Consider the following 22,959-nt stretch of genomic DNA (forward strand, 5'->3'; position numbering starts at 1 on the left):
CACCAGATCAGGCCATATGATTTCCTAAAATAGACACATTCACTTGAATGGATTCATTTAACTGTTTATTTATTTACTTCCTTATTGTCTGCTGCTGAACAGAGATTCACTGGTTGTTCATTGAGAAATATACAAGAATAGTCGATACAATAAATGTATTGTGGAGATGCACTTTCCAACCAACTGCCATCAGCATGCATTTCCCAGCCACCAACAAGCAAAGTGACTGGGGTTGATTGACTCCGCACTGGAGCCCCGATAATCGCCTTCGATAAGCGCATCCAGCACCTTCCATCGCTCTTCTGACTCAAGCATCGCCTCGTCCAACATGAACTGTCATTGACTGTCTCATACGAGCAGTAATCTTGACTTGTCACTTTCATCAGACTTGCTTCCTGACCGTCACCGCTATTGCCATCCCTTAAATCTCTCAGTTGCAGGCACAGACGTCATTGCCGTCGATCATCGCATCGATCCAGCCAGCAACCCGTTGGATCAGGTTATCCTTCTGTTCCTACCACGTATCATTCCTCAACAACCCCTCCGGTTCCTGCTCTCTTCAACTTTGCGCAATGCAGCCTTCGCAGGAGAACCAAAGCAATCAGCCTGATCGGCCAGGTACTCCGCCGCGCCCGCCTTACTCGCCCGTGACTCCCGTCTTTGCCCATCTTGTGCCTGTCACGAACGCCGCCGCGGGGAACGGCGCTCCTCACCCTATTGTTCCTCCTGCTGCGTCACCTTCGCCAACAACAAGAGTGCCCCCGTATGGTTCATCAGCGGACTTTACCCCGCCGGCTGCAGCCCCCGTGTTTGCGCCCGAGCCGGCCGCCGTCCCGATCTCGGAGAGCGAGAACCCAGATGCCATTGCTCTGCGATCCGCGATCTCTATCCTTCAGCTCCAGAAGCAGCAAAGCATGCGGGATATTCAGACGCTAGAAAAGTTCAAGAAGGCCGCAGCAGAGGATCCAGAAGGGTTCGCCCGCGAACTGGCAGCGGGAAATCTGTCGGCTAAGGATACAGGGGCTTTCATCAACTTCACTCATGACAAAGACTCGGGGGACGAGGAGGTAGAGAGTCCGAAGAGAGGCGTTTATTCTGGGCTAGGGACCCTGCCCACGCCGCAGAATGTTGTCCGCATGCCTCCCATCAACTGGAACAAGTACCAGATCGTGGGCGAACCGTTGGATAAGATGCACGAGGAGCAGCGGAGGCGGCCGTCGTCCGGTGAACCCAGACGCGACGATAGTTCTCAAAGAGCGCCGGAGCATGTTCTGGCTTCGCCGTATCGGCCTCTAGTAGACAAACTAGAGAGTCCGGGAAAGGCTAAAGGCACCAACAGAAACAAGAAAACTTGATAATCAGTGATTATTGGAAAAGCTAGTTACAAGAACCGTCCAGTGAACCGTCAAGCTTTGGTACATGAGTGGACATTCATCTTACTATGTAATTCAAAGAGACAGAATCAGAGGGTACGTCAGCCGCCTACTGACATGTGCCGGCAAAACTGACGGTGTGACAGGGAATTGCTACCACAGCAGAATCTCATGCGCAAACACCTCAGGTTCACCCATCGCCTTTCGAAGTCTGTCATGAGCTGTCAAGATTCTTTCCCAAGGGGTAGCCTCATTTTCTTGGTTTTCTTTCCCATCATCCATCACTTGCGCGGACCCCTTGGCCGCCTTCTGCAGACCAAGATTCCTCTGGTACATGTTATGGAGCGCCTTCTTTCTCAGATTCTCACGTCCATAGTGCCTCACGATCACATTAGCACGCATGAATCTGCTCATCTCATGGCTCTTCAACCACGCCTGTGCCTTGGGACAGTGGCCCTTGGTTTTCCAGAGGATACTTGCGATGACGTCGTAAGAAAGAGGAGGGTTCTTATCAGTGATTCCATTTGGAGGGAATTCCGAGGATGCAGCTTCTTGGTCCACCTACTGCCCGTCAATGGTTCGCCCCTTCACAACAGATTTCACATCCATATCCTATCTTACCTCATCACGTTGCCAAACCTCGATCACCTCTGGATAGCTTGGCAGTGGCCCGAACGGCCTGGAGAGCTGTTGTTCTCTCACGGTCCAGTAGTTCTTCCACAGTGCCTGTCCCTGCCGTTCCAGCCACTCATCCTTTTCTTTGCGTCTCTTCTCAATGTAAGCGGCCATGGCGGGATCAACTTTGGAAATGCTATCAGCCGTGATGGGTCCGCCCCCAGGGACGCTGTCAGCAGTAGTGGGTTCAACTTTAGGCACGCTGTCAGAAGTGCTAGGATCGACCTCAAGCACGCTGCCAACATCATCAGTGCTGGGATCCAGTTCATCATCCGCCTTGCGTTTTCTGCTCTCCATGTTGAAATCAAGCTGTATCTAATATAAAGATTTAGCAAACTTTGTAATGAAAACCGAAGATAAAGATAAGTTAGAATACCTAGTTACACTTGTAGATACTATGAAGTCAACAACGAGATAATAACTAAACGATGTAGTAAGCGTGATTGCACGCCAAACCGGCCATTAAGAATCTTGTATAAGTCTCACTTCGCGAGGGCAAGGCCCCATCCCAGCGCAGTGAATTGAAGTTCACTAAAGAAGGCAAGCAAGCGAGCCATCATGCTGTGTTTATGAAACAAAAGTGCGTGAAGTGAGTGTGGCGGAGTATGTATCTAGTTCACCTTGAGCTCACTGTGTTGTGATATGTTACTGAGAATGAGGTTAGGGAATGGAGTTTGGTGTATGCAGTGGGCTGTCTTGGAGTAGATAGAATGTTAGAGAATGTTACAAGAAGACTCCGAGGTGAGTACTATTTGTATTAGGTATTCTCTCTTTAAATATAGGTTGGTGGAGATAGTATAGGAAGTCGAAGTGATTGATGTGAAACAGCTATGAAGGAATTAAAGGGACTTTGCCATTCTCTCTCTCTCTCTCTCACACGAGTATCTGAAGTCCCTGGTAATATAAGTTCATCACTTATAGTAGTATTTTCTTAGCTGTTGCCTTTCTAGGGAACATGTCTCACATAGTATAGTATTTCTCATCGGCTGTGGTCAGCCTTGTAGATTCAATATATGTCAACCTGTGACTAGAACAAGTAGTAACTCCAGTCTCTATGAAAAGTTACTACCACCATTCCCATCATCTCATGTTCTATATAGAGCCTTAGTATAAATCATCTATATATCTAGTACGCCACATGCAATAAAACATCACAACTTCGCCCCCTTCCTCCCCTCCCAAACCTCCACACTCTTCCTCCCAACATCCTCCATCTCGCCCTTCCTCTCCTCCACCCTCTCCCTCCACTCCAAATTCCCCGAATGATCATCCACCACCCCCAACAACCTCCGATACATCTCCTCCTTCATGACCCCATAAATCTCCGTCTTGGGCATCAACACCAACTTCCTCTCCTTCACGAATTTCACCGTCTCCTCCACACCTCCCAGACCATCCACAATGCCCACGCGCAGCGCCTCCGGCCCAGGAAACCTCTTCGCCTCGAGCACAACATCCCGACACACATTCGGCGTCAACTTCTCCCGGAAGACATGCATCATAGGCGCTTGCAACGGAACCCCGAATTCGAGCTCGTTGATGCACAGAAAACCCTTACTCGGGTTCTGGATCCGGTAGTCGTGGTACATGGCGAGCATGAAGCCGCCGGCGAAGGCGTGGCCGTTTAGGAGGGAGATGGTGGGCATGGGGTAGCTGTATTCCACATATAGATATATATTAGTACGGTTCATGTTTGTTAGTGGTAAAATTGAAGAACATACGTTAACAGTCGACGAAACAACTTCCACAGCCATTTATCCAGAAACCCCTCTGTGGATTGCGCAAGTTCGAGATCTAGTCCATTGCTGTAGAACTTGGGGATCCCGCTGGTGGTGATTAACACACCCTTTTGGTAGCGGTGTTCGATGATGTCGAGGGCCAGGAGAAAGGTGTCGATGAAGGTCGGGGTGAGGCGGTTATCTGGGGGCGAGGTGAAGGTGAGGAGGTAGATCGTTGGTTGATCGGGGGATGGGTTGGTGCAGGTGATGGAGCCGGAGGTGGACGGGATGGGGAGCGTGAAGAGTGGAGATGTGGTGGTGGACATGGTGGTGGTACAGTGAGCAAGGGTTGCTGCTCGTTACTCGTTGGTGACTGTGTACGTGTGTGACATGAAGCGGGGATGGTAGAGAAGATGCAATGGTGGTCTTGTATACTTTGAGGATTGGTTGTGATCAGTAATCGTTAAATTGTATTGTTTATTAGATTTGGGGAAACAAAAATAGGGAGTGATTCCCGCGGTATCACATGCGCTTGAAGTATGTCCCGATTAAATTTATTGCATGTGGCTTATGTTCTGGATAAATACGTACTTGCTTTTGATAGAACTCAGATGATCGCTCTAATAGCCCCATTTTTATTAGCCCTCTCTACTGAATTTTATTCCAACGGCATAAGCCCATCCCAGCTGCATCCGTCCTCCCCGCATACCCTCATCATCCATCCATCGACCAGTTACTGTGAGGCATCCTTTTCGCTGTCTACCATATTTGACATCTTCAATTCCACTAACCGCTTCCATTACATGATAACAGATTGATTGTTTGATCCTGCAGTTCTATAATGCAATCTCCAACCCAGCCAGATGGGAATATGACAGCTAACGGCCAAGCAACAGACCACTAGCAGATCCCCTAGCGAAATCATCAATTTCTTAATCACCTCCAGCGCGAACAATACCACTAACTCCATAGAATAAAACAGTCCATGCAGTTCATAGAACCTATCTACACTATCTACTCAAGAACCAACTATTCTTCACAACTCCAAAATTGACATCACATCATCACTGACGTCATCCCCTCACAGCTCCCTTATTCTTATAGTAACCATCACCACCATCACCGCATCCCAACTCCTCCATCCCAACCTTCTACACTCAGACAACAACATCCATCATCTCTAATAAATCACTGCAATACCAATCTACAACCCCCAACCAACCAACAATGCAATCATCCCACCAACAACAACCCCCCCAACCCCCCAAACAAGAGGCCTACAACCAACCCACCAACCCAGTAACCCACACACCCTCCGAGCAACGCACTTCCCAATCCTCATCCCAGAATCCATCGCAATACGACCACCTCCCCCGACACCGCGGCGACGCCCTCTCCCCCATAACCCGCAACGCATCCTCCCAGCCCTCCAATTCCAACTCCAACCCCAACACCGCCAAACACCAAGAATCCATGCGCAACGCCGCCTCCACTCTCGACACCGAATACGGAGTCGAGCAGCAGCCCGCAGAAGGGGACATCGCGCGGGCCGTGCAGGGCAAGTCGGCGGATGCGCGAGCCAGAGCACAAGCGGGGGCGCATGCGGGCGCGGTAGGCAGTGCCGAGGGGCCAGGGGCGCCGGGGTACGAGAAGGGGGAAATGGCGGATTTGGATCAGAAGAGGGAGATGCATGATAGGATGTTGGGGGATCGGGTGGGACAGAGTCCGGCGGAGCCGGAGGGGGAGGGGGAGGAGGTGAGGAGGAGGAAGTTGAGGCAGGATGAGGAGGTGGATGTGGTGGGGGCGGCGAGTAGGGGGTCTAAGGGGAGGGTTGTTTGATTGTTTTATTATTATTTAGTGTGGTTTTTGGTAGATTATAGGGAGGGAATAGGATAGGATAGGATAGGATGTATAGGTTAATGGTATGGAATGGAATGGTATGTAATGGGGTATCAGAAATCGATCAATAGCTATTAGCGTACAGACATATGGGTAAGGTGTTTGATTAGCCATCAGCATCATCGCCCTCGCCGATAGACACCTTCTTCAGTGATAGATCTTGTTTCAGATCGTGGATGCGCTTGGCCAGTTTGCCCTTCAGAATGGCGTTCTGCATCTTCTCCCACTTCGCCGTCTCGGCCCGGATCAGTGCCTCCAGTTCGGCAATCTCCTCGCGTTGCTGCTGCATCTGCCGCTGTTGCTCGAGTTGCTCATCGTCCAGCTCGTCTTCCGGTTCGTCGCCATCGTCGGATCCGTCACTCTCGTCACCGGATGATTCTGGCGCTGGCGTGGACGGCTTCGTTGCCATCGGTGTGCCCGCTTGGTATACCCCAGCATCTGATGGTGGCTCGGCTCCAGGTGCCGCGGCCGCAGCGCCTGCCTCGCCTTCGTCACCGGCAGCCAAGGCAGCCTCCATCTCGGCAGCGAGAGTGTCTTCAAAGTCATCGAACAGACCGCCGTCTTCCATGCCTTCCTCCATCTCACCCTCGGCATCCTGCTCATCATCGTATTCGTCTTCGTAGTCGTAATCTCCACTCTGGACCAGTCCCTCAGCCCGGTTCAATGCTGTCTTATCAACCAGCTCGTAGCGGATAGGTGCCACGGCAGCCTCGTCCTGGGCGATGAGATCCTCGACGGCCTTCTCGACCTGCTCGATAGTCCGCGTGCTGATCCGTTCCCGGAAACGGCGCTTTCTCACCCATCGCAACGGTGGTGTGAGACCATGTGGGTATTGCAGTGTCTTGTCATCTGGGTGTAGAATGTCCGAGGGGAGTGGGTAGTCCATGGCCTCTTGTTCATTGGCAACCGGGCCAAGGATTAGAAGCATCTGGCAGATATCCGCAGATTTGTACCACCCACGCCGGTCCCAACTCTTCATACCTTCGATGATACATGGCAAGTCGACCAGCGCTGCGGCGTATTGATGATCGCGGATCTTGAAGATGGCGCGTCGTCCCTCACGGGTGAGTGGCTTGAAAGAAATCTCCGAACGGTCGAATCGGCGTTCAGCAATGGCACGTTGTAGATATTCGCAATCCTCTCCGGGCAGCATGCGCAGAATGAATTGTTCTTCGATCGAGGGGTCGATTTCCGTGTCGGACGCCTCTGAGTCGTAGCCAACGCCCACCGGTCGGTTGGGGACCAGCCCCTTGTTCTTGATACGGAGCGACTGGACCCCGGGCTTCTTCGATGGGTTTAACTTCAGGCGTTTGGGTCCAGACGGTTGGGCTGTCGCGACCGTGGTAGATGGTTCCTGCAACGCGGGTCCCTCTGCTGGGCGCTTCTTCGAAGTCTTCTTCTTTTTCTTGAGTTTGTCATCCTCGGGCGGCGCTTCTGGTGCTGGTCTACGGGCGATCTTCAGCGTGAGTTTGCGTTGAGGAGTCTCTGTTGGCGGAGGGGGTGCAGCAGGCTGTCTCTGGGGTGTTTCCTCGGGCGCCTTCTTTTTCCCGAAGGTGAGCTTGAGGGATGGACGAGGTGTGTCCGACATGGCGAGAGGTGACCACCAAGTCGGTGGAGATGCGATGTAGAAGTGAGCGAAATAAGGTCAAAGCAGAGATGGTAGGAGGCTGGCAGATGGATGGGGTGAAGTGAAGCTTGCTGTGTTACAGCGGAGACGAAGACTCGAGGGCGGAGCCAGAAGGCGGAAGACCCCGAAAAGGCAGTAAGAGGCCCATCCATTCAGCCATTGATCCTCTCTTTGCTTCCTATTCATCTCCTAACACTCGACCTCAATAATAGCGACGCAGTGAGCCGCTCATATTCTTAGCTATATAATCCTCGTCTGCGAGCTGGAAAGCTCTTCTTGACGTCTCTATCGTTGTTCTTCATCTACAACCCCTACGCCAACATGTCTGGCTCCAATCTACACAACGCTCTTCTCCGCCCGCCAATAATCCAGATCCTGCGCGCAGCAGGCTTTCATGCGACGCGACCGTCCGTTTTAGACACCCTCGCTGACCTTACCGCTCAATACATCATGATCCTTGCTTCATCTACGACTGCCCATGCTGCAAACGCTCATCCACATGACCCTGTTCCGGTCCTCGAAGATATCTACCAAGCGCTGCAAGACGCAGGCGCGCTACGACCCCAGCTGCGAGAATGGGAGGAGGACTGGCAGGGAGAAGAAGATATGCGAGGCTTGGAAGGCTTTCTGTCGTGGTTCACTGGGCCGGCCAACCGGGAGATTCGACGGATTGCTGGATTTGTGCCTAGTGAGGGCGACATGGTCGATGCGGACGCTCTCGAGAAAGAAGACTTTTTGACGGCATTGAAGAAGAAACACAGCAAAACAGGCGAAGAGTCGAGATATGCGGGAACTGTACTTGGCAAGAGTGCCGACGAGCATCCTATTATCATCGAGGGTGGCGCGCCCAGTCTCCAAGACTGGGGTTCACAGATGCGGTCGCGGGCGCCGTACATGGCTGACAGCGATTCGTCTGGTGTCAGTAGTGCGCCGAGCAACTTGTCCGATGGGGAAGGCATGGATGTGTGATGAAACAGCAGACAGGTCGTTTGAAAGCGAGACCACTTCACAATACACTGCAACCAGGCTGTCGGTCGTCTGCAGCCCGACAAGCCAGACTCAAGACGCCTAGCTGCAACACAACGCCTACACCGTATCTGGCATTGGGACAGCTGGCCGGCCCAGCTTGATCACAATGACCAGCAGATCGTCCACCAGCTTGGGAGTATCAGCATATCACTTGCTATTACTACAGACGGGTTGTCACAATTCAGGGCCAGAGCAGGCTGGATTTATCATTATCCACCGAGTCAGAAAACAGCATCTACGCCTTGAAACATGTGCGAAGAAGGCAATCGGGACGAATGAGACATGGAAAGCCATCCTGCAAGCGAAATCATGTATCTACAGCATAACAGCGTATAAAGCCACATGAGTTAATGAGTTCGGCCAATAGGCCCGAATTGACCCCGACGTGCTTTTCCCGTAGGTTCCAATGCAAACGAGCTTCTTGGCTGCCGCGGAGATCTTCACCTCCAACTCAACTCCAGCTCTCCCCTTCCTACTCCACTCCAGCTTCAACACCCCAATCACCACCACCATCACCATGGTCTACGCCTTCACACTGCCCTCCACCTCCCACCTTTCCTTCCAGACCTTCCTAACCTCCAGCACCCACCCTTCTCTCCCCCAAGCAGCCACCACCGCCCGCCATGCTCTCCGACAAGCTCTCAAAGCACACAAGCGTTTACCCCGCGGTCCGCAGCAAGACGCCCACCTGCAGACTCTCCTCACCACCATAACCAGCTACCTCCCTTACCTCCTCGCTCTCTCCAACGGCCTCAGCAGCAAACCCGGCGACACATCTCCTACCGAAGAAATTGAAATCACCCTCCGCACCGAGATCACATCCGCCTGGCGCCCGACCCTCACCAACCCCACCACCACGCTCTCCCTCAAACAGCGGCCCACCACCACCCGCATCCAGGGACAGGGTCTCGACTTTGAGATAGCCTTTGTCCTCTCCACCCTCAGCTACGTGCTTAACTCCCTCGCCCGTATCGGCGTCACCCGCACCCTCTACGCATCCACGACCCCGACCCCAGAACAGCGCACCGCCGCCATCCAAACAGCCACCAAACACCTCCTGCAAGCCAGCGCCGTACACTCGCTCCTCGCTTCCTCGCCGTCTTTCGCAACCGCAGCCCATTCCATTTGCAATAACAACAAAAATGGAACCTCTACCCTCCCGGACCTCGACCCCGCCACGCAAGCGGCGCTCTCCTGTCTCGCCCTCGCAGAAGCAACCCTCCTCGCTGTGTTGAAGGACGATTCCTACGTCGCCGCCTGTATTCAGGCGCGCAATCCCAACGACAAGGACTGGATGGTCCGCGCGCCGGAGATCCCCAAGGTCCGCGCGCACCTCTTCGCGAGATTATGTATCCGGGCTGCGGAGTACGCGGAGCAAGCTGCTGCGGGGCTGGGATCTGTCCGGTCAGAGGGGCGGATGGGAATCGATGACGATCTATTAGGGTATACGCGGGTGCTGGGACGGGTTGCGCGGGCGAGAGCCTGTCGATTTTTCGGCGTGGATGCGGAGTTGTCCGGGAAGATCGGGGAGGGAATTGCATGGTTGAGAGCAGCGAAGGGGGCATTGGGGGTTAGGGGAGCTGGGACAGGTGGAGCGGAAGCGAAGGAGACGAGTACGAAGAGCCGGACCGGGTTGTCGAGGCTGAAGCAGGGTTGGATGGAGCGGCGGGAGGAGAGACGGATGGAGAAGGATGCGGGCAGTCGGGATCGGACGGAGAAGGGCGAGCTAGGACCGGGGGATAATGCAGGTCGGGAGGAGGAGAGTCGAGTGATTGAGATGCTGGAGACGAAGTGGGTGCGAATGAATGATACGGTTGGTGATATCCACGTCATTGGTCTAGGAAGAAGTTGCTAACTGCCGAGCACAGATTAATACCCAGCTGATCCCACCTTCTGCGGACCTGCTAGCAAACTTGCCCTCCGGTCGAGATATTCATTCCGCGCCAGCGCCGTACAAGATCCCCTCGCTGGATGAGGAGCAGCTGGTGCGCATGCGTGCGCCGCCGGCGGAGGACGATTTTGGACCGGGGAGTGATGTCGAGGATAGTGATGAAGAGGCGGCCAGTGTAGCGCGTGTGTATACGCCGGGAACAGTACCGGAGCGGAGTGACAGTGCCTATTACTGATCTTGAGCTTGTCTATACAATACCATACCATATGGCCTGCCTATGCACACATAGGTTCTACTCCGCATACATAGCACCAATCCAGACACAGCAACCCACTCACACTTAGCAACCCGTATAAACCAAGAGATAGAGTCCATACCCACCCCATCTCAAAACATATCATACAATCACAACTCCCCACAACCCAAACCCAAACCCAGACGAAGTCATAAGTAAAAGTAGGAAAGAAAAACCACAATGCATATATTGTATATCACATAACATAACACAGAAACCGATTCAACCCGATCCCCCCAACCTCAAATCTAAGCAGACTTATTTCCCTCCCCAGCAAAGTAATTCTTCTCCTGGAACAAGTAACCCTTAATCTTGCGCTCGCCCAGCAACTCAAAGTACTTCTCTGTATCCCCAGAAACAAACACACATTAGCAACCCATCTTCACCATAGCCAACCTCATCCTTTAATTAAAAAGGAAGGAAGGAAAAAGGTATAAACTCACCCCTCAAAACCCCACACTTCTCCAAATGATTCACACCCTCACGAGCATAACACTTGCCCAATTCCTCTCCGACCAGACGAGACATCATACTGCGGACCCATTGTTCACGGATAATGGCGTCGCGGGCGTTGTGGACAGCGACGTTGTCTTCGAAGTCGACGCCCTCGTAGGTGGGCGGCACCGTGGGCTTTTTGGCCAGGAAGGAGGCGGATTCCGGGGTGGGCATTTTCGATTATTTCTCTTCTTTTTGTTGGTTTTGAGATTCGGATAGTAGGTCGGAGGGAGGGAGGGAGAGAGAGGTGATATTCGGAGGTCGAGTTGTATTCAAGTTCGATTCCGGAGGTCGCGAGAGTAACAATTGCGGTGGTTTGATTGGTTGGGGGGTGTGGGCGGTCGGATGTGCTGCATTGGTCACGTGCGATGATGATTATTAGTAAGCGGGTTGTGAGTGGGTGGTTGTGCACTGCGATTACGGTTGTATACTTGTTTGTTAGGGATTATGATTCAGTGAGAGTACAGTAAAAGGTCATAGATGAGCTACTAAGTCTAGGTAACTATCGCTAACACCAAACGCCTCGCCAAGTACACAAATCAGCAAACATCACACCCATCCATACGCCGTCACAGGTCATTATTAGTCCGCATTTTACATGGTCATTGCTCAGACCAGTCATCATCTGCAGTAAACATAAAGCAAATGTCGTATCCAGCAACGGACTATTCAACTTGCTGCTCCTCGCCAGGGAAAAGCTTCTCGTAAAGGCCGTTCAACTTGTCCTTCATCCGCTCCCACCATGTCAGGTTCAGCTGCTTGCTGATCTCACGGTACTGGTACATCTCGGCCCAGCAGTCGCGTCCATACTGGCACCCGGCCATGTTGACCAGGAAGTCTCTTTCATCTTCCTGGTAGTGGACATTCGGATCATTCTCGTCTCCACATGCCCCCTGGGGGTACGAGTTGATATATCGCTGGGGAAGGAAGCCAACGTGGCTGCGAACCCACGGCTGCGTTGCGTAGAGGTACTCCATCGCATCCTGCTCCTTGTGCTCCCATTCCATATGTTTCTGTTCATACATGACTGGGTCCCACCACGCGTCCAGCAGGCGGTCGGCCCAGAGGGAGCGCCGAATGAAGAAAGAGCCGAGGTTGAAGCCCCCACAGTCCTGCGACAATAGCATATGTACCGATGATGGATCCCCGTCTCCGTTTGGCGATCGAGACACCTCGTCCAGATAAGCGTCGTCCGGCGGATGACTGATATTCAACGGGTTGTAGACATTGATGTCCCGGTAGATAATTTCATCCAAGCGGTCGAATATATGGTCCTGTAACGAGTAAGAGTATTCCATAATCCAAGTGCTGAGGTCCAACCACCAAAACCTGCACATGTCAGTGACGCTCATCAAACAAATACTGCAAACATACCATTCAGCATCGGGATGCTTTCGCATTGTCTCCCGAATAAGGTCCACCTTCTCCCAGCTCTCGCGCCATTCGTGCGAATACCGCTTCTTCGCCAACATGTTGACGGTTTCCAATTCGTAGCCCCATCGCTCAACATAATTCTTCTTGTTCCACACGCTGTTGCGCTCGATCGCCCATTCGCGCGCTCCCTTCCACTCCATCACGCCGCCCTCTATGTTAGATTCTAGTATGATCACGAACTTGCGCCCACCGCCTAGCGGAGAGCGACGATACTTCTGAAGAAGTGCTGCAATTGATTAGCCACCTACAGGCTTCATTCCACACGTATGCGATTCACTTACACGCTCCGAAAAACATATAGCCCAACAAAAGAAAGATCAGTGCCACGAGCAAGCGCGATCGTCTGCGCCGCAGAACCGACCTGCCAAATCCCAAGCGCCAGCCCGTAGCTGGGGAGAGCGGCCGCCCCCGGCCAAACTCATCCTTATCAACATAGCCATTCGGAGACCCCGAGCCTAGACGAAAGCGCGGCAGAGTGGCAGAGAGCTGGCGTCTTGAGCGCGAGAAGAACCCGCTGTTCTTCGTCGAGAAAGACGGGTAGCCTCGTACCTCGTCGCTCTTCGCTTTGGCGGCGGCCCAGGAGATGCCGCTGGCACCTATAGGATTTGGCGACAGAAAGCCATTGTGAGGCGTCGTCGAGCCACTGGGCGAGGTGAGTCCAGGACTAGACCATCCTGCTCCCGCGGGGTGGGGAGAGGGTGATCGCGACAACGACATGAGCGGGGAGTCGGGACCGACAGGGATGCCGGCAGGAAGGGCAATGGCGGGCGAGCACGACGGCCCGCGGAGCAGCCACAGGCGGGCGTGATTGGGGAGTTCGTGCTCGGCAGAGGGCCGCGGTGGAGGAGGTCAATGGGATATGTCTTTCTTTGAAACAGGCGCCCGCAACTTGGGGGGAAACAAGAGCGCAGTAGAAAGGAAAAGGATGAGGGTTTGGAGCGGAGGTGTAGGAGATACGTTAGTGAAGTAACAGATCGCTATTGAACCAGAAAAATCAAAGAAAGCTAGAAATTAAAGTAAAATTACTCTTCGGTTCAGGAGTCACCAGCTCGAAACGACGGAAGAGGAATAGTATGACATGGTCGTTGATAAAAACTGGATCACCAAGTCGCCAAAAAAGGCCGAAACAATAATCCAGGAACAGAGGAACCCATCCGCGAACGGGTCTGTCCGCTTTCGTTTGGGGACTTTTCTCTTTGAGGGCCACTTGTCAGGTTAACGGTACAGTTCCAAGGGCGCGCTAGGGGGTGCCCCGGAGAACTGGTTGAAGAATGAAAGGAATGGGAGGGATCCAAGGGTCAACAACCCCCATGAGGCAGCGATGAGGGCGCGCAACTCCCTCCTCTCCCTACTCCCCTTATCATCAAGTAAGACATTCCGCGCGAGGACCATGGATAGAACCCGAGCCCTGGCTATCAGGATGACCACCCAATGCGTCGGACATTGTCATCTCGTGTGTGTGAGAGAATGAGGTGCTCCGAGAGAGCATCATTCGTTGGTGGTGGGGAGGAAGGAGATTAAACTGCAAAAAGCAGATTAATTTAATTAAATCCCAGCAACAGCCCCGCCCCCTCGCTTGAGCTTCTCGCGCAGACGCCGAAACGAACGGTTGAAGCCTGGCAATTTGTTGAGAGGAGCTGCTCATTTCGAAGGTTACTTGCGAGTAGGTTGTGAGTTGGCCACCCTGGCTCGAGAGACGGTTGTCTCACATCCGTCAGACCCCCTAATGCGACAAAGAAGCACCTAACGGTGGAACACATTCAAGCTATGTTCCAGTTCGGAGAAGATGGAAGAACAGCTAGAAATCCGAGAGACCAGACTAGCAGGAAGAAACTAATCTCCAAGATCCACATGGAAAAAGAGTAGGACCCACTCGGTCTTTCAACTTTAGCGGTCAGGGTCACATGTGGTGCTGGTGTTGCTTTGGCTTCCTTCGTGGCTTTTCGACGCATTGGGGAACCTCCCGATTTCATGATTCGTGATCTTTGACACTATCCAGATAATGTGTTTCTTGAACCTGTTGGATCTGCCTGCTTCCGGCGTCGCTTATTCAATGTGAATAGATACCACCTTGCGAACCAGGGAACTGCCCTTCGTATCGTTGCCGAGAGGTACAGACTTTACGGACCCAGTTGATTCCAGACCCTGAGGGTCGCTGCTAGTGTCTTCGCATGTAGTTTCTAAATATTATACGAGCTACAGTCTATAAACAAATGTATTTTGAGAACTTAAAGGCCTGCTGTTTTTGGCTGTCAATTTGCCGCCACTGATGCAAACCCTTGTGTCCATGCTTCCTTCACTCATCTACAAGCAACTAGGCCCTCAGTCACCAATACTAACCTCCAGCGATACCTTACTATAACATATTATCCTGCTGTTTGACAAGGGTGCTGTAAATGACTGCTTTATGAGGTCTTACTATGAATGGATGCTCTCTACACAGAAGCTGTTTATTCGTCTTCTTTTATATCTGCCGTACTTTACATCTAATGATTGAATTTAGATATAATTATTATTGATGGCTTCTTGTTCTGCAAAGAAGATTGCCCTAAAGGTACACTGCTCTCCTCACTCAGATTGAGCAAAACCAGTTCTTGTAAGTTACATTATCTTCTCTTTTCCGGTGAGTTCTCTCTATAATCCAGAGCCGACAGATCCATGGTGTCTTTGGAAGATTCTCGAGGGGAACCCGAATATATCATGATATATCGATTCCGCTTTTCTTCACTTTCTTAGACTAGTTAGTTAGTTACTCAATGTGCAACGCAGTAAAAATCAAAAGATGGCTCCCCGATACTGAATGCAAGAGCCGTTCAAACATCCCCAAGAAAGTATTCACTGACTAATATGTAAGAATAAAACTCTCAAAAAGATTGGGAAGTAAATGATTCGCCAAATAATTCGAGTATAGATGATCCTTTTATCGCCGCATGACTTTACACCCATAGCCATTATGACAGCGTGTGTACTTAGTCGACCATATAGCTAACCTATACCAACCGTGTAAATAGAAAGAGTCCACTCTCGGTGCTACTAAAGATCAAATGTAGGCACAACTCGCCCATTCATAGAACTCACACTATTTTTGCAGCTTTACTACAAATCATCCTCTAACCATCCTAGATCTTAAAGATTGGAATGTTCAAATTGGCTTCCTCCACAATCCTCTGGGCGAGCCACATTGCATTATCATTGAAAATTCACCTTTGAATTTATAAGGAGGTCCAAAGAATATCCAAGTCATACATTACTTCTCATACTCAATCCGACCAGTATCACAAACACGTATATACTCCCCGAAAACATCGTCAACCTTGTGCTTGTTCTCAGCCCACATATATCCCTGCAGGGCCTTCTCTTCTCAGAGCATTTGATGACCAGGTTGACATACAAAGACCAAAATACATACGAATCACAAATCTCTAAGCGAATCCCACTCAAGCCCTTCTCTCCTCATCAATCTCCCTGCCCATAGTGCCTACTGAAGGTTACATGCGCTCGCCAATCGCCCTCCGACGATTCATTTCCTCATTTAGTCTCAGCTGCATCTGCAGATCTTGTTGGTCGGCATCACCACTAGGAGCTGGGAAATGCTCTGGGAATTCCATTTCACACTGCTCGTGGAGACACTGCACTTGGGTGGTGTTACAGCCTTGCGAGTAGAAAAGGCGTGAGATGGCTTCTTTCATCTGCTCGATCTGGGCGATGAAACATGAACACTGTGTATGGGTCCATCCTTGGGAGTACAAGAAGTCGTAGAGTTTCTTATCGTAGGGTGTCAGGTTCGACGGCTCGATGGCGTGAGGCTCATCTGCATTCGATGTTGCGTTGAGAGCAGTGGGGGGGAGTTTGGCTAGTACTAGAGAGAGGAGTCTTTGCATTTGTGTCTGACATGGTTTGGCCGCTTTGTGAACTGTAGGAATTGAACTGAAATAGGATTCAAGTTGGATAGGCTGCCGAAATACTGAGTGATGATCAAGACGATGTATAATGAATGGAGGTGGTGGCGTTGCCTTTATCCGCTCAGATATCCTTGCACTTTACCCTTGCACTAACTAGCACAACGCTTACAGTAATTTACTAGTAGAATTCGTATCGTACGGAGTATGACCACTTGGCTTTGGCAAAGTTATATTTAGAGAAGTATATGGTGTAACACCGAGTACTCTGATTGATGCGCCTTAGCTACATCATATTGCTCTGTCAAGCCCTACAGTAGATGACTATTCCCTGCCCAAGTCTAGGAACAAACAGTAACGGCAGTGAAGACTGAGTGGCTGCAAGCATTATTCGTATGTGTGCACTAGTGATAGCAAAGTCAATTTCCATCAAAGAGTCATTGTAAGAAAAAAAAAAAAAAAAAAAAAGAAAAAGTTCAAGCCTAGATTATACATACCCGGTGTGGATAACAGCTGGTACGGCGTAATACTCCCTTTACACACAAGAAGCAATCCTGAAGAGTAGAAGAGCAAAACTAACCTCCGTATTGCGAGTTAGAACGCTTTTACGGTAACCGCTTCGGTTGCAACTTACGCCAAACTGATAAGTCGGGACTCTGGCATCGCTCTCATCGGTACGAAGGTGAACAGCATTAGACTCTCAACATCTGCTTCTGAAGAGACGCAATCCTGCGGCGCTTCTACTGCTGGTATTGCGGATGCGATGACTGTGGCTGATAGAAATGCGGACACATAAGATAGTTTCATTTTCAATGGAACCGTGGGTATTAACCAAGGAGAATGGGAATTCTCGATCTTTCGGTGACATATGTGATTGCTTCAGGAATAGTTGTTGATAGTCAGTTCATGTGGCCATGTCGTGCCCTTTTATGGTGCCTCTGAGCAGGTGACCGAGACTACCTATTCTCAACCTGTGATTGAACGTAGAATTCATCCTAGCAAGGCGCCATATCTCAGGTGATGGGACCACTGGTGTCAATCCTTGGTGTCTCTACTATAGCTGCATGGAACGTTCTGCATGTGAAAGGTCCTATATACGGAGTGACTGAGAACTTTGAAATGACCTTCCAACTGGAGTATAGATTATTTGCAGCTCAGTGCACCGTCATTGCCGCCCTGATGCTGTTACAAACCTACGTCAACATCTTTTAAAAGCACTGGGTATCTAAAATGTTCGAGATGGGTGAGCTAACGTGCTAAGGCAAGTAGATAGGACGAGGATTGATCAAGTGTAGACCTATCATATAAATGCCATATTAACATATAGATCTACTAGTAGTTGATAAAGGCGCCTCTGAATCTTGACTGGCTACTCATCATGTGAACAATGCGTTATGGAACATTGTCCAGACAAAACAGATATTCAAAGCAGCGTGATACACTAGAGAGCAACCGGAACGGGAATGTCTCACAGGAAGCAATTATCTGGTGTCAGACAGGAAGAAAATAGGCGGGGCTAGGATACGGTGAATCAATCAGAGCCATGTGCTCCAGTCTATTGACTCCCCTAATCCTGGAACAGTACCAGGCGCCACTTCAAACGAATAAACGAATAGCAAGGACTGATATACATTGTCACTTGGGGCCTTCGTTCCTAGTCACTTATCGCCTGGACTCGTTCTCTCTAATAGCTACAACCCATACACAACAAATGAACCTAGCCTCTACCCTATGGATCCATTCTCAAAGAAATGCATTGACTGTCTGATCATCTTGCCACTTTTCACATCCCTCAGCCACCACAGGGCAAGTATCGACCTACCAAAGGTGGCTAGTGGGGTCACAGGGCTTCTTGCAAAATGCCTACATGTAAAGCACTATCATAGTGCCACAAGGTAGCACAATGTCCGCACTCGTTACTGCAGTTAGCGTTGCATTTGTTGATTCAAGCTTTGCCTGAGAAGTAAAATGAACAGGTCTGTAGGTGCCAGGCCATGATCAGGATTAAACCTTGAGGATAGAAGCAATTATCCATGTAGTGTATGACTAGTACATACTTGTCCCACCTAATAACTATACAAAAGTTTGACTCGTGTGACCTGAGCGTACACTCATGTACGTGATTGTAGCGCCGATATAGTAACTCATAGGTCCTGAAAACTAATAAACCTGTTACATATTACTGCAGTCAGAGTGACATTGGATAGATCCAGGCCAGGGTTCAACAAGAATAAGAACTGGTGATTCAGTGCATCTGATCAAGACTTATTTCTCTCTCAAGTTACCCTCATTCAGTGTGCTCCCTTCATACGAATCCACGAAAATCAGGTGCAAAATGAGACTCTGGACGAACAATATCGTTGCCCTTCTGTTCATGGGAGCTGCTGCGGCTACCGGTATTGGACCTTGCTATAACCAGTAGGTGCTCTTTCTGTCTTCATTCCAGACATCTTGTTTGATCACTTCGAAGTGCATCCTAAGTTTGTTGTAGCGCAGATCCTCAACACAATATCGGCAACTACTGTTATTGTCAAGGAGATGGTGTGTCTTTTCACGTCTCTCGCTCTTTACTCTACCATCCCTGGGAGACTCGGCTTAACTTATCTCTTCTATATCACATATCAGGTGTCTGTTACTTCGATGGCATACATAACTCATGCGACCCTCCTGGGAATGCTATTCCTGGCGGTTGTCCAAAGAATATGATACGCAGTGGCCTACGCCTGGGGACAGAAGGATGAGATGGAAAGGCGGATTGGATTTCGCTATTGTGCCTCCTAGGGATAAAGTACAGACTGACTAAAATAAAGAATATCTTAGCCTGGCAGAGTTTGAAGTACATAGCAAAGACCTGTCTCAAATACAAATGCTCTCTTCTAAATATCAGAGCACGCGGGTGCTATCTGATTCTAGCAAAGTAGCAGCAGCTTTTTATTTACAACTTTTCCCTGAGCAAGGGGATAATAATGTACAAAGGTATCATCGACACTGTGTAGGACCATGGCACTATGTTCATGTATTCTATAGTGGTCCGTCTCAGACGTATCCAGGTGAGCGGGTAATAGATCGTGGTATCCATTGATAAATATCCATGCAATTGATGATCGTACATGCGTTGACGAGAGTAGTCTTTTTTCCTTTTTTGTCCCCCTCCAGACCCTATCTTATCCAGATCATTATGTATATGCACAAACGCCAAAATCAATACTGAGCTACCCCATTTGTTCCCCCAAGACCAAACGAAGATGCAACCCATACATAAGAGATACATACAACTCCAAACCACACCAGGGACATTACACCATACCTCATAGCCATTTCCAACTCAGTCAGCGAACCAAGTGCCACCCTATCGACACCTACTTCTTCCCATGCGGTATTTTCCGCGCAGGTTGTCGGTTGGCAGCCTTCTCCTTGGGCATCAAGACTTTGCGCACGGTGAAGCCTTTCTCCTCATCGGGACGTGAGCGAGCACTTTCTCCATAGTAAAATTCGCACGCGAACTTCAAAAACTTGTTCCGATGCTGATAGACGGTAATGACATCGCCGGTATACAGTTTGCCGAAATGGAAGCCTTCTCCGCCATTGTCGTTCTCGGGCCCACGCCGCAGCTCAGTCCCATTGACCCAGATACACTTTCGGGTTTTGGTCGAGAGAATAGCCATCACGCCGGGGACTGTCATCCAATCGTGTCCAGCGGCAATCTTGGTTTCGATGGCTGGTGCCCAAAAGGTAACTTCCAATGCATACGCAGGTACCCGTGTATCCATTGGCTCGGGATAGCATATGGTTGCTTGGGGGCCGCGGCCCCAGGATGTCATCCGAGCTTCCAGCGGAATAGTGAGCTCAAAGATGGACCCGGGGAGCGTGGTCAGCTTTCCAAGGAGGGGGCGTGATGTGCTAAGATGCGTCACGGTATTGAGAATTGGGCCTGGAGTCTGATCGGCCGCAGGCTGTAGGGAAGGCTCACTGTCTTCCCTTTTCGGCAAGTCAGGAAGTCGCTGTCCGGTTTTGGCATCGATAGTATTCGCCAACTCAATGTCGAACACCTCTTCAGGAGCAGCGTCGGGCTCAGCATGCCCATCGTTGGTCTTTCCCGTTGTCGTTTCGGGACTAGAACGCTCACTGGCAGTATCGGGTATGGGGAGTTCAATCCGCCGGTTGAATTTTGAGGCCTTCGGGGTTTCATCATCGATAGTGGTCTGCGGGGGCGCCTCTGGGGCCTTGTCCTTCGGGACTTCTGCGGCCACGCTAATTTGCGGCCCCGGCACCTCGACGTGACGGGGAATGTTGTTCAAGCCAGGGTGCGACGAGTTCATGTTCAGCTGCCCAACAAGGTTCTCAGCTCCCATTAAGCTAGGTGCAGACCCCGCGACGGGGTTTTCCGGCAGGGAGAGGATGGAGTTCAGGCTGTTGCCGTCGCTGATTATCGACTCACCAGTGGAAGAAACGAAGTCATGGAGGCCAAAGTCGTCGCCCTCAAATGCATCAACCTTGTCGCCCAACGCGTGAGAACTGCGAAGTATCGATGGCGTAATCTCACCGAAAAGTCGTTTTGGAGTTGACTGGGAAACTGGTTGAAGAGCCGAGAAACTGTCGAAACTGGGCAGCGATGGATAGCGAATTTCCTCCGGCGGATATTCAAGCTTGATTTTCTTGGCCTGGGCCAATTCGTCGTCCTCCTCAGCCGCGACTTCTGCTGCCGGCTTATCATTCAAAGACAGCTGAGATGCGTCTATTTCGTCCTCGAGATCCTCGCCTATGTCAGAAAGCTCATCCGGGACGCCCAGAAACAAGTCCTCATCATCATAATCGTCAATGTCCGCAACTCCTGCAATCCACGGGTGCCTAAAACATTCTCGTTCGTTCGGGCGAGACTGGGGGTCACGGTTTAAAAGTCGAGCGACAAAATCTATTCCATCCTCTGAGACGCCTGCCTTGCGGAGTTCACTATAATCCGCATCCTCAGTCATGATGATTCGCAGCATCTGAGCACCACGATCATCTCCTCGAGGAGCGAAAGGAGGGACACCCGAAAGAAGATGGAAGAGAACGGCTCCAAGCGACCACATGTCAACAGATTGATCGTAAGGGGATGTTTTTGGAGGCCTAATGGTCAGTATGGTTTCGGCAGGGCATATGTTACCAGGAACTTACGGATCACCCAGCCTGCGCCGTTTCCGAACCTCACCACGTCGGTAAGTGTCATACTCGGGGTAGACTTCCGGGGCGCAGTACAGCAATGTGCCACAAAAGGTCCTCAAAAAGGTCTCTTCCTGAACTACTTTTGAAAGACCAAAGTCTGACAATTTCACTCGGAGGGGATCAAGAGACGAAATCAAGATATTGTCTGGCTTGATATCTCGATGCGTGATCTTCCGTTTATGTAGATAGTGGAGTGCATGCAAAATCTGTCGCGCCATGGTCCTAACCTGGGCCTCTGCGATCCTGCCATGCGACTGCAAGTAAGTGGACAGCTCTCCACCGGGAACATACTCCATGATGATGTATATCCATCTGTCATGCTCGTGATGGTCGACGTATTGAACAATATTGGGCTAAAAGGCATTGTTATAAGTAGGAGCGTCAGAAATTTCATTTGAGGTTACTCACGTGTTTCAGATCTTTCATGATCTGCATTTCATTGTCAACTTTCTTGTCGAGTATGCCATTTTTCATCCAGCGGCGCTTGTCGAGTTCTTTGGCTGCATATACAGAACCATGCTGCTTCGTGGCGAGTTTGTAGACCGTTGCAAAGGCTCCCTTGCCTATTTGCCCCGTCACGTTGTAAATCGATCCTCCAGACCAGTGCATGCCGTACGTATTAGGTGAAGCGATCTGCAGAGCGGGCGCGGGAGTAGTACGAGCTCTGGGTTGCGCTGCACCTGCTCTTTGCGTCTCGATCTTTTCGAAGTAGCGAAGCATATTTTCGGTGTACTGCATGACAAAACCTTCCCGGGACGGCAGGCGCACAATGAATCTGACTTCCTCCGAAGACTGCCCCTCACCATTTGGCACCTGAATGACGGAACCATTGACTAGCATGCGGCTCTTCTCACGTTGAATCTTGCGAAGACGGCAGTTGTCTACGATCGTTCCATTGGTGGAGGTGTCCTCCAGCATTATGATCCCATCTTGCGTAAGATAGATGCGGAAGTGCGTGTTCGAAATACGTTTCGAGTTAGCATCGGCAATGAGAAGATCGCAGCGAGCCCTGTTCCGTCCGAAGCAAAAGCCCGTGTTTGCGTCATACACATCCGATGACAGTCTAAGAGCGAAGTCCAAAGCTGCTGTATCTGAACATTCATATTCTAGCGCATCCCTTTGTAGGATGTGCTGCGGGGCGTGGCGCGCAGTTGCGGCTACAGCATCATGGGCTGCAGGTGAATTTGGGTGTAAGATACAAACAATGTCCGTCAGATCATCCTCGTGGAGGGCCGAATTGTTGTAGCCCATGCGGCGAGGGTCCGTGCATGGCTGAGTGGACTCCTGGGTCGCCTCCATCTGCACGGATATTGATGATGACGTCGAGGGCTGACAGGAACAGTGCGACTGCCGGGAAAGGTATGAATATAGTAGAGAAAGACAGAAAAATGCAAAAGCAGACTATATGACAAGACAAAC

The 22,959-nt window shown here is 50.7% G+C and overlaps 12 protein-coding genes across 12 annotated transcripts; 5 read left to right on the plus strand and 7 right to left on the minus strand.

Moving 5' to 3' along the window:
* Positions 1 to 110: 110 nt before the first annotated feature.
* BO79DRAFT_3211 (uncharacterized protein) lies at positions 111 to 1,472 on the plus strand. Its single transcript, XM_025689072.1, has one exon. The coding sequence runs from the start codon at positions 573 to 575 to the stop codon at positions 1,353 to 1,355; it is 783 nt and encodes a 260-aa protein (XP_025545293.1). The 5' UTR covers positions 111 to 572; the 3' UTR covers positions 1,356 to 1,472.
* Positions 1,473 to 1,526: 54 nt separating this feature from the next.
* On the minus strand, positions 1,527 to 2,605 carry BO79DRAFT_212697 (uncharacterized protein; the record flags this gene model as incomplete). Its single annotated transcript, XM_025683179.1, has 4 exons — positions 1,527 to 1,934; positions 1,995 to 2,363; positions 2,445 to 2,469; positions 2,535 to 2,605. 4 exons carry the CDS (start codon positions 2,603 to 2,605, stop codon positions 1,527 to 1,529), a joined length of 873 nt encoding a protein of 290 aa, XP_025545294.1.
* Positions 2,606 to 3,199: 594 nt separating this feature from the next.
* BO79DRAFT_185007 (enoyl-CoA hydratase/isomerase family protein) lies at positions 3,200 to 4,207 on the minus strand (the record flags this gene model as incomplete). Its single annotated transcript, XM_025680366.1, has 2 exons — positions 3,770 to 4,207; positions 3,200 to 3,701 (listed from the first exon to the last, which is right to left on the minus strand). The coding sequence occupies exons 1-2, from the start codon at positions 4,090 to 4,092 to the stop codon at positions 3,200 to 3,202; spliced, it is 825 nt and encodes a 274-aa protein (XP_025545295.1). The 5' UTR covers positions 4,093 to 4,207.
* A 559-nt stretch (positions 4,208 to 4,766) lies between these two features.
* On the plus strand, positions 4,767 to 5,605 carry BO79DRAFT_241894 (uncharacterized protein; the record flags this gene model as incomplete). Its single annotated transcript, XM_025685169.1, has 1 exon — positions 4,767 to 5,605. Exon 1 carries the CDS (start codon positions 4,994 to 4,996, stop codon positions 5,603 to 5,605), a length of 612 nt encoding a protein of 203 aa, XP_025545296.1. The 5' UTR covers positions 4,767 to 4,993.
* A 114-nt stretch (positions 5,606 to 5,719) lies between these two features.
* On the minus strand, positions 5,720 to 7,329 carry BO79DRAFT_206187 (transcription initiation factor TFIID subunit 7 family protein). The gene has a single exon (XM_025681924.1). The coding sequence runs from the start codon at positions 7,251 to 7,253 to the stop codon at positions 5,772 to 5,774; it is 1,482 nt and encodes a 493-aa protein (XP_025545297.1). The 5' UTR covers positions 7,254 to 7,329; the 3' UTR covers positions 5,720 to 5,771.
* A 262-nt stretch (positions 7,330 to 7,591) lies between these two features.
* On the plus strand, positions 7,592 to 8,506 carry BO79DRAFT_185016 (Bromodomain associated domain protein). The gene has a single exon (XM_025680367.1). The coding sequence runs from the start codon at positions 7,614 to 7,616 to the stop codon at positions 8,259 to 8,261; it is 648 nt and encodes a 215-aa protein (XP_025545298.1). The 5' UTR covers positions 7,592 to 7,613; the 3' UTR covers positions 8,262 to 8,506.
* Positions 8,507 to 8,727: 221 nt separating this feature from the next.
* On the plus strand, positions 8,728 to 10,454 carry BO79DRAFT_234172 (pH-signaling protein PalC; the record flags this gene model as incomplete). Its single annotated transcript, XM_025684349.1, has 2 exons — positions 8,728 to 10,134; positions 10,190 to 10,454. 2 exons carry the CDS (start codon positions 8,728 to 8,730, stop codon positions 10,445 to 10,447), a joined length of 1,665 nt encoding a protein of 554 aa, XP_025545299.1. The 3' UTR covers positions 10,448 to 10,454.
* Positions 10,455 to 10,531: 77 nt separating this feature from the next.
* BO79DRAFT_163263 (putative NADH-ubiquinone oxidoreductase 12 kda subunit) lies at positions 10,532 to 11,283 on the minus strand. The gene is made up of 2 exons (XM_025679120.1): positions 10,951 to 11,283; positions 10,532 to 10,850 (listed from the first exon to the last, which is right to left on the minus strand). Exons 1-2 carry the CDS (start codon positions 11,174 to 11,176, stop codon positions 10,756 to 10,758), a joined length of 321 nt encoding a protein of 106 aa, XP_025545300.1. The 5' UTR covers positions 11,177 to 11,283; the 3' UTR covers positions 10,532 to 10,755.
* A 384-nt stretch (positions 11,284 to 11,667) lies between these two features.
* Positions 11,668 to 13,153, minus strand: BO79DRAFT_241899 (putative alpha-1,6-mannosyltransferase subunit; the record flags this gene model as incomplete). The annotated part of the gene is made up of 3 exons (XM_025685170.1): positions 11,668 to 12,331; positions 12,377 to 12,662; positions 12,718 to 13,153. The coding sequence occupies 3 exons, from the start codon at positions 13,151 to 13,153 to the stop codon at positions 11,668 to 11,670; spliced, it is 1,386 nt and encodes a 461-aa protein (XP_025545301.1).
* Positions 13,154 to 15,837: 2,684 nt separating this feature from the next.
* Positions 15,838 to 16,405, minus strand: BO79DRAFT_206191 (uncharacterized protein). The gene has a single exon (XM_025681925.1). The coding sequence runs from the start codon at positions 16,315 to 16,317 to the stop codon at positions 15,925 to 15,927; it is 393 nt and encodes a 130-aa protein (XP_025545302.1). The 5' UTR covers positions 16,318 to 16,405; the 3' UTR covers positions 15,838 to 15,924.
* A 1,898-nt stretch (positions 16,406 to 18,303) lies between these two features.
* BO79DRAFT_212706 (uncharacterized protein) lies at positions 18,304 to 19,041 on the plus strand (the record flags this gene model as incomplete). Its single annotated transcript, XM_025683180.1, has 5 exons — positions 18,304 to 18,315; positions 18,420 to 18,450; positions 18,543 to 18,731; positions 18,782 to 18,876; positions 18,961 to 19,041. The coding sequence occupies 5 exons, from the start codon at positions 18,304 to 18,306 to the stop codon at positions 19,039 to 19,041; spliced, it is 408 nt and encodes a 135-aa protein (XP_025545303.1).
* Positions 19,042 to 19,694: 653 nt separating this feature from the next.
* BO79DRAFT_249677 (serine/threonine-protein kinase) lies at positions 19,695 to 22,839 on the minus strand (the record flags this gene model as incomplete). The annotated part of the gene is made up of 3 exons (XM_025685781.1): positions 19,695 to 21,444; positions 21,493 to 21,893; positions 21,949 to 22,839. 3 exons carry the CDS (start codon positions 22,837 to 22,839, stop codon positions 19,695 to 19,697), a joined length of 3,042 nt encoding a protein of 1,013 aa, XP_025545304.1.
* Between the last annotated feature and the right edge of the window lie 120 nt (positions 22,840 to 22,959).

The sequence above is a fragment of the Aspergillus costaricaensis genome, assembly GCF_003184835.1.
Source record: "Aspergillus costaricaensis CBS 115574 unplaced genomic scaffold BO79scaffold_1, whole genome shotgun sequence".
Lineage (NCBI taxonomy): Eukaryota > Fungi > Ascomycota > Eurotiomycetes > Eurotiales > Aspergillaceae > Aspergillus > Aspergillus costaricensis.

Excerpts from the sequence above, each read along its gene's own strand:
- BO79DRAFT_163263 (XM_025679120.1), bottom strand. The coding sequence starts at position 11,176 with ATGCCCACCCCGGAATCCGCCTCCTTCCTGGCCAAAAAGCCCACGGTG. Across the intron at positions 10,851-10,950 it reads GAAGTGTGGGGTTTTGAGGG|AGAAGTACTTTGAGTTGCTG; the intron begins GTGAGTTTATAC and ends CTGGGGATACAG.
- BO79DRAFT_185016 (XM_025680367.1), top strand. The coding sequence starts at position 7,614 with ATGTCTGGCTCCAATCTACACAACGCTCTTCTCCGCCCGCCAATAATC.
- BO79DRAFT_3211 (XM_025689072.1), top strand. The coding sequence starts at position 573 with ATGCAGCCTTCGCAGGAGAACCAAAGCAATCAGCCTGATCGGCCAGGT.
- BO79DRAFT_206187 (XM_025681924.1), bottom strand. The coding sequence starts at position 7,253 with ATGTCGGACACACCTCGTCCATCCCTCAAGCTCACCTTCGGGAAAAAG.
- BO79DRAFT_206191 (XM_025681925.1), bottom strand. The coding sequence starts at position 16,317 with ATGCAAAGACTCCTCTCTCTAGTACTAGCCAAACTCCCCCCCACTGCT.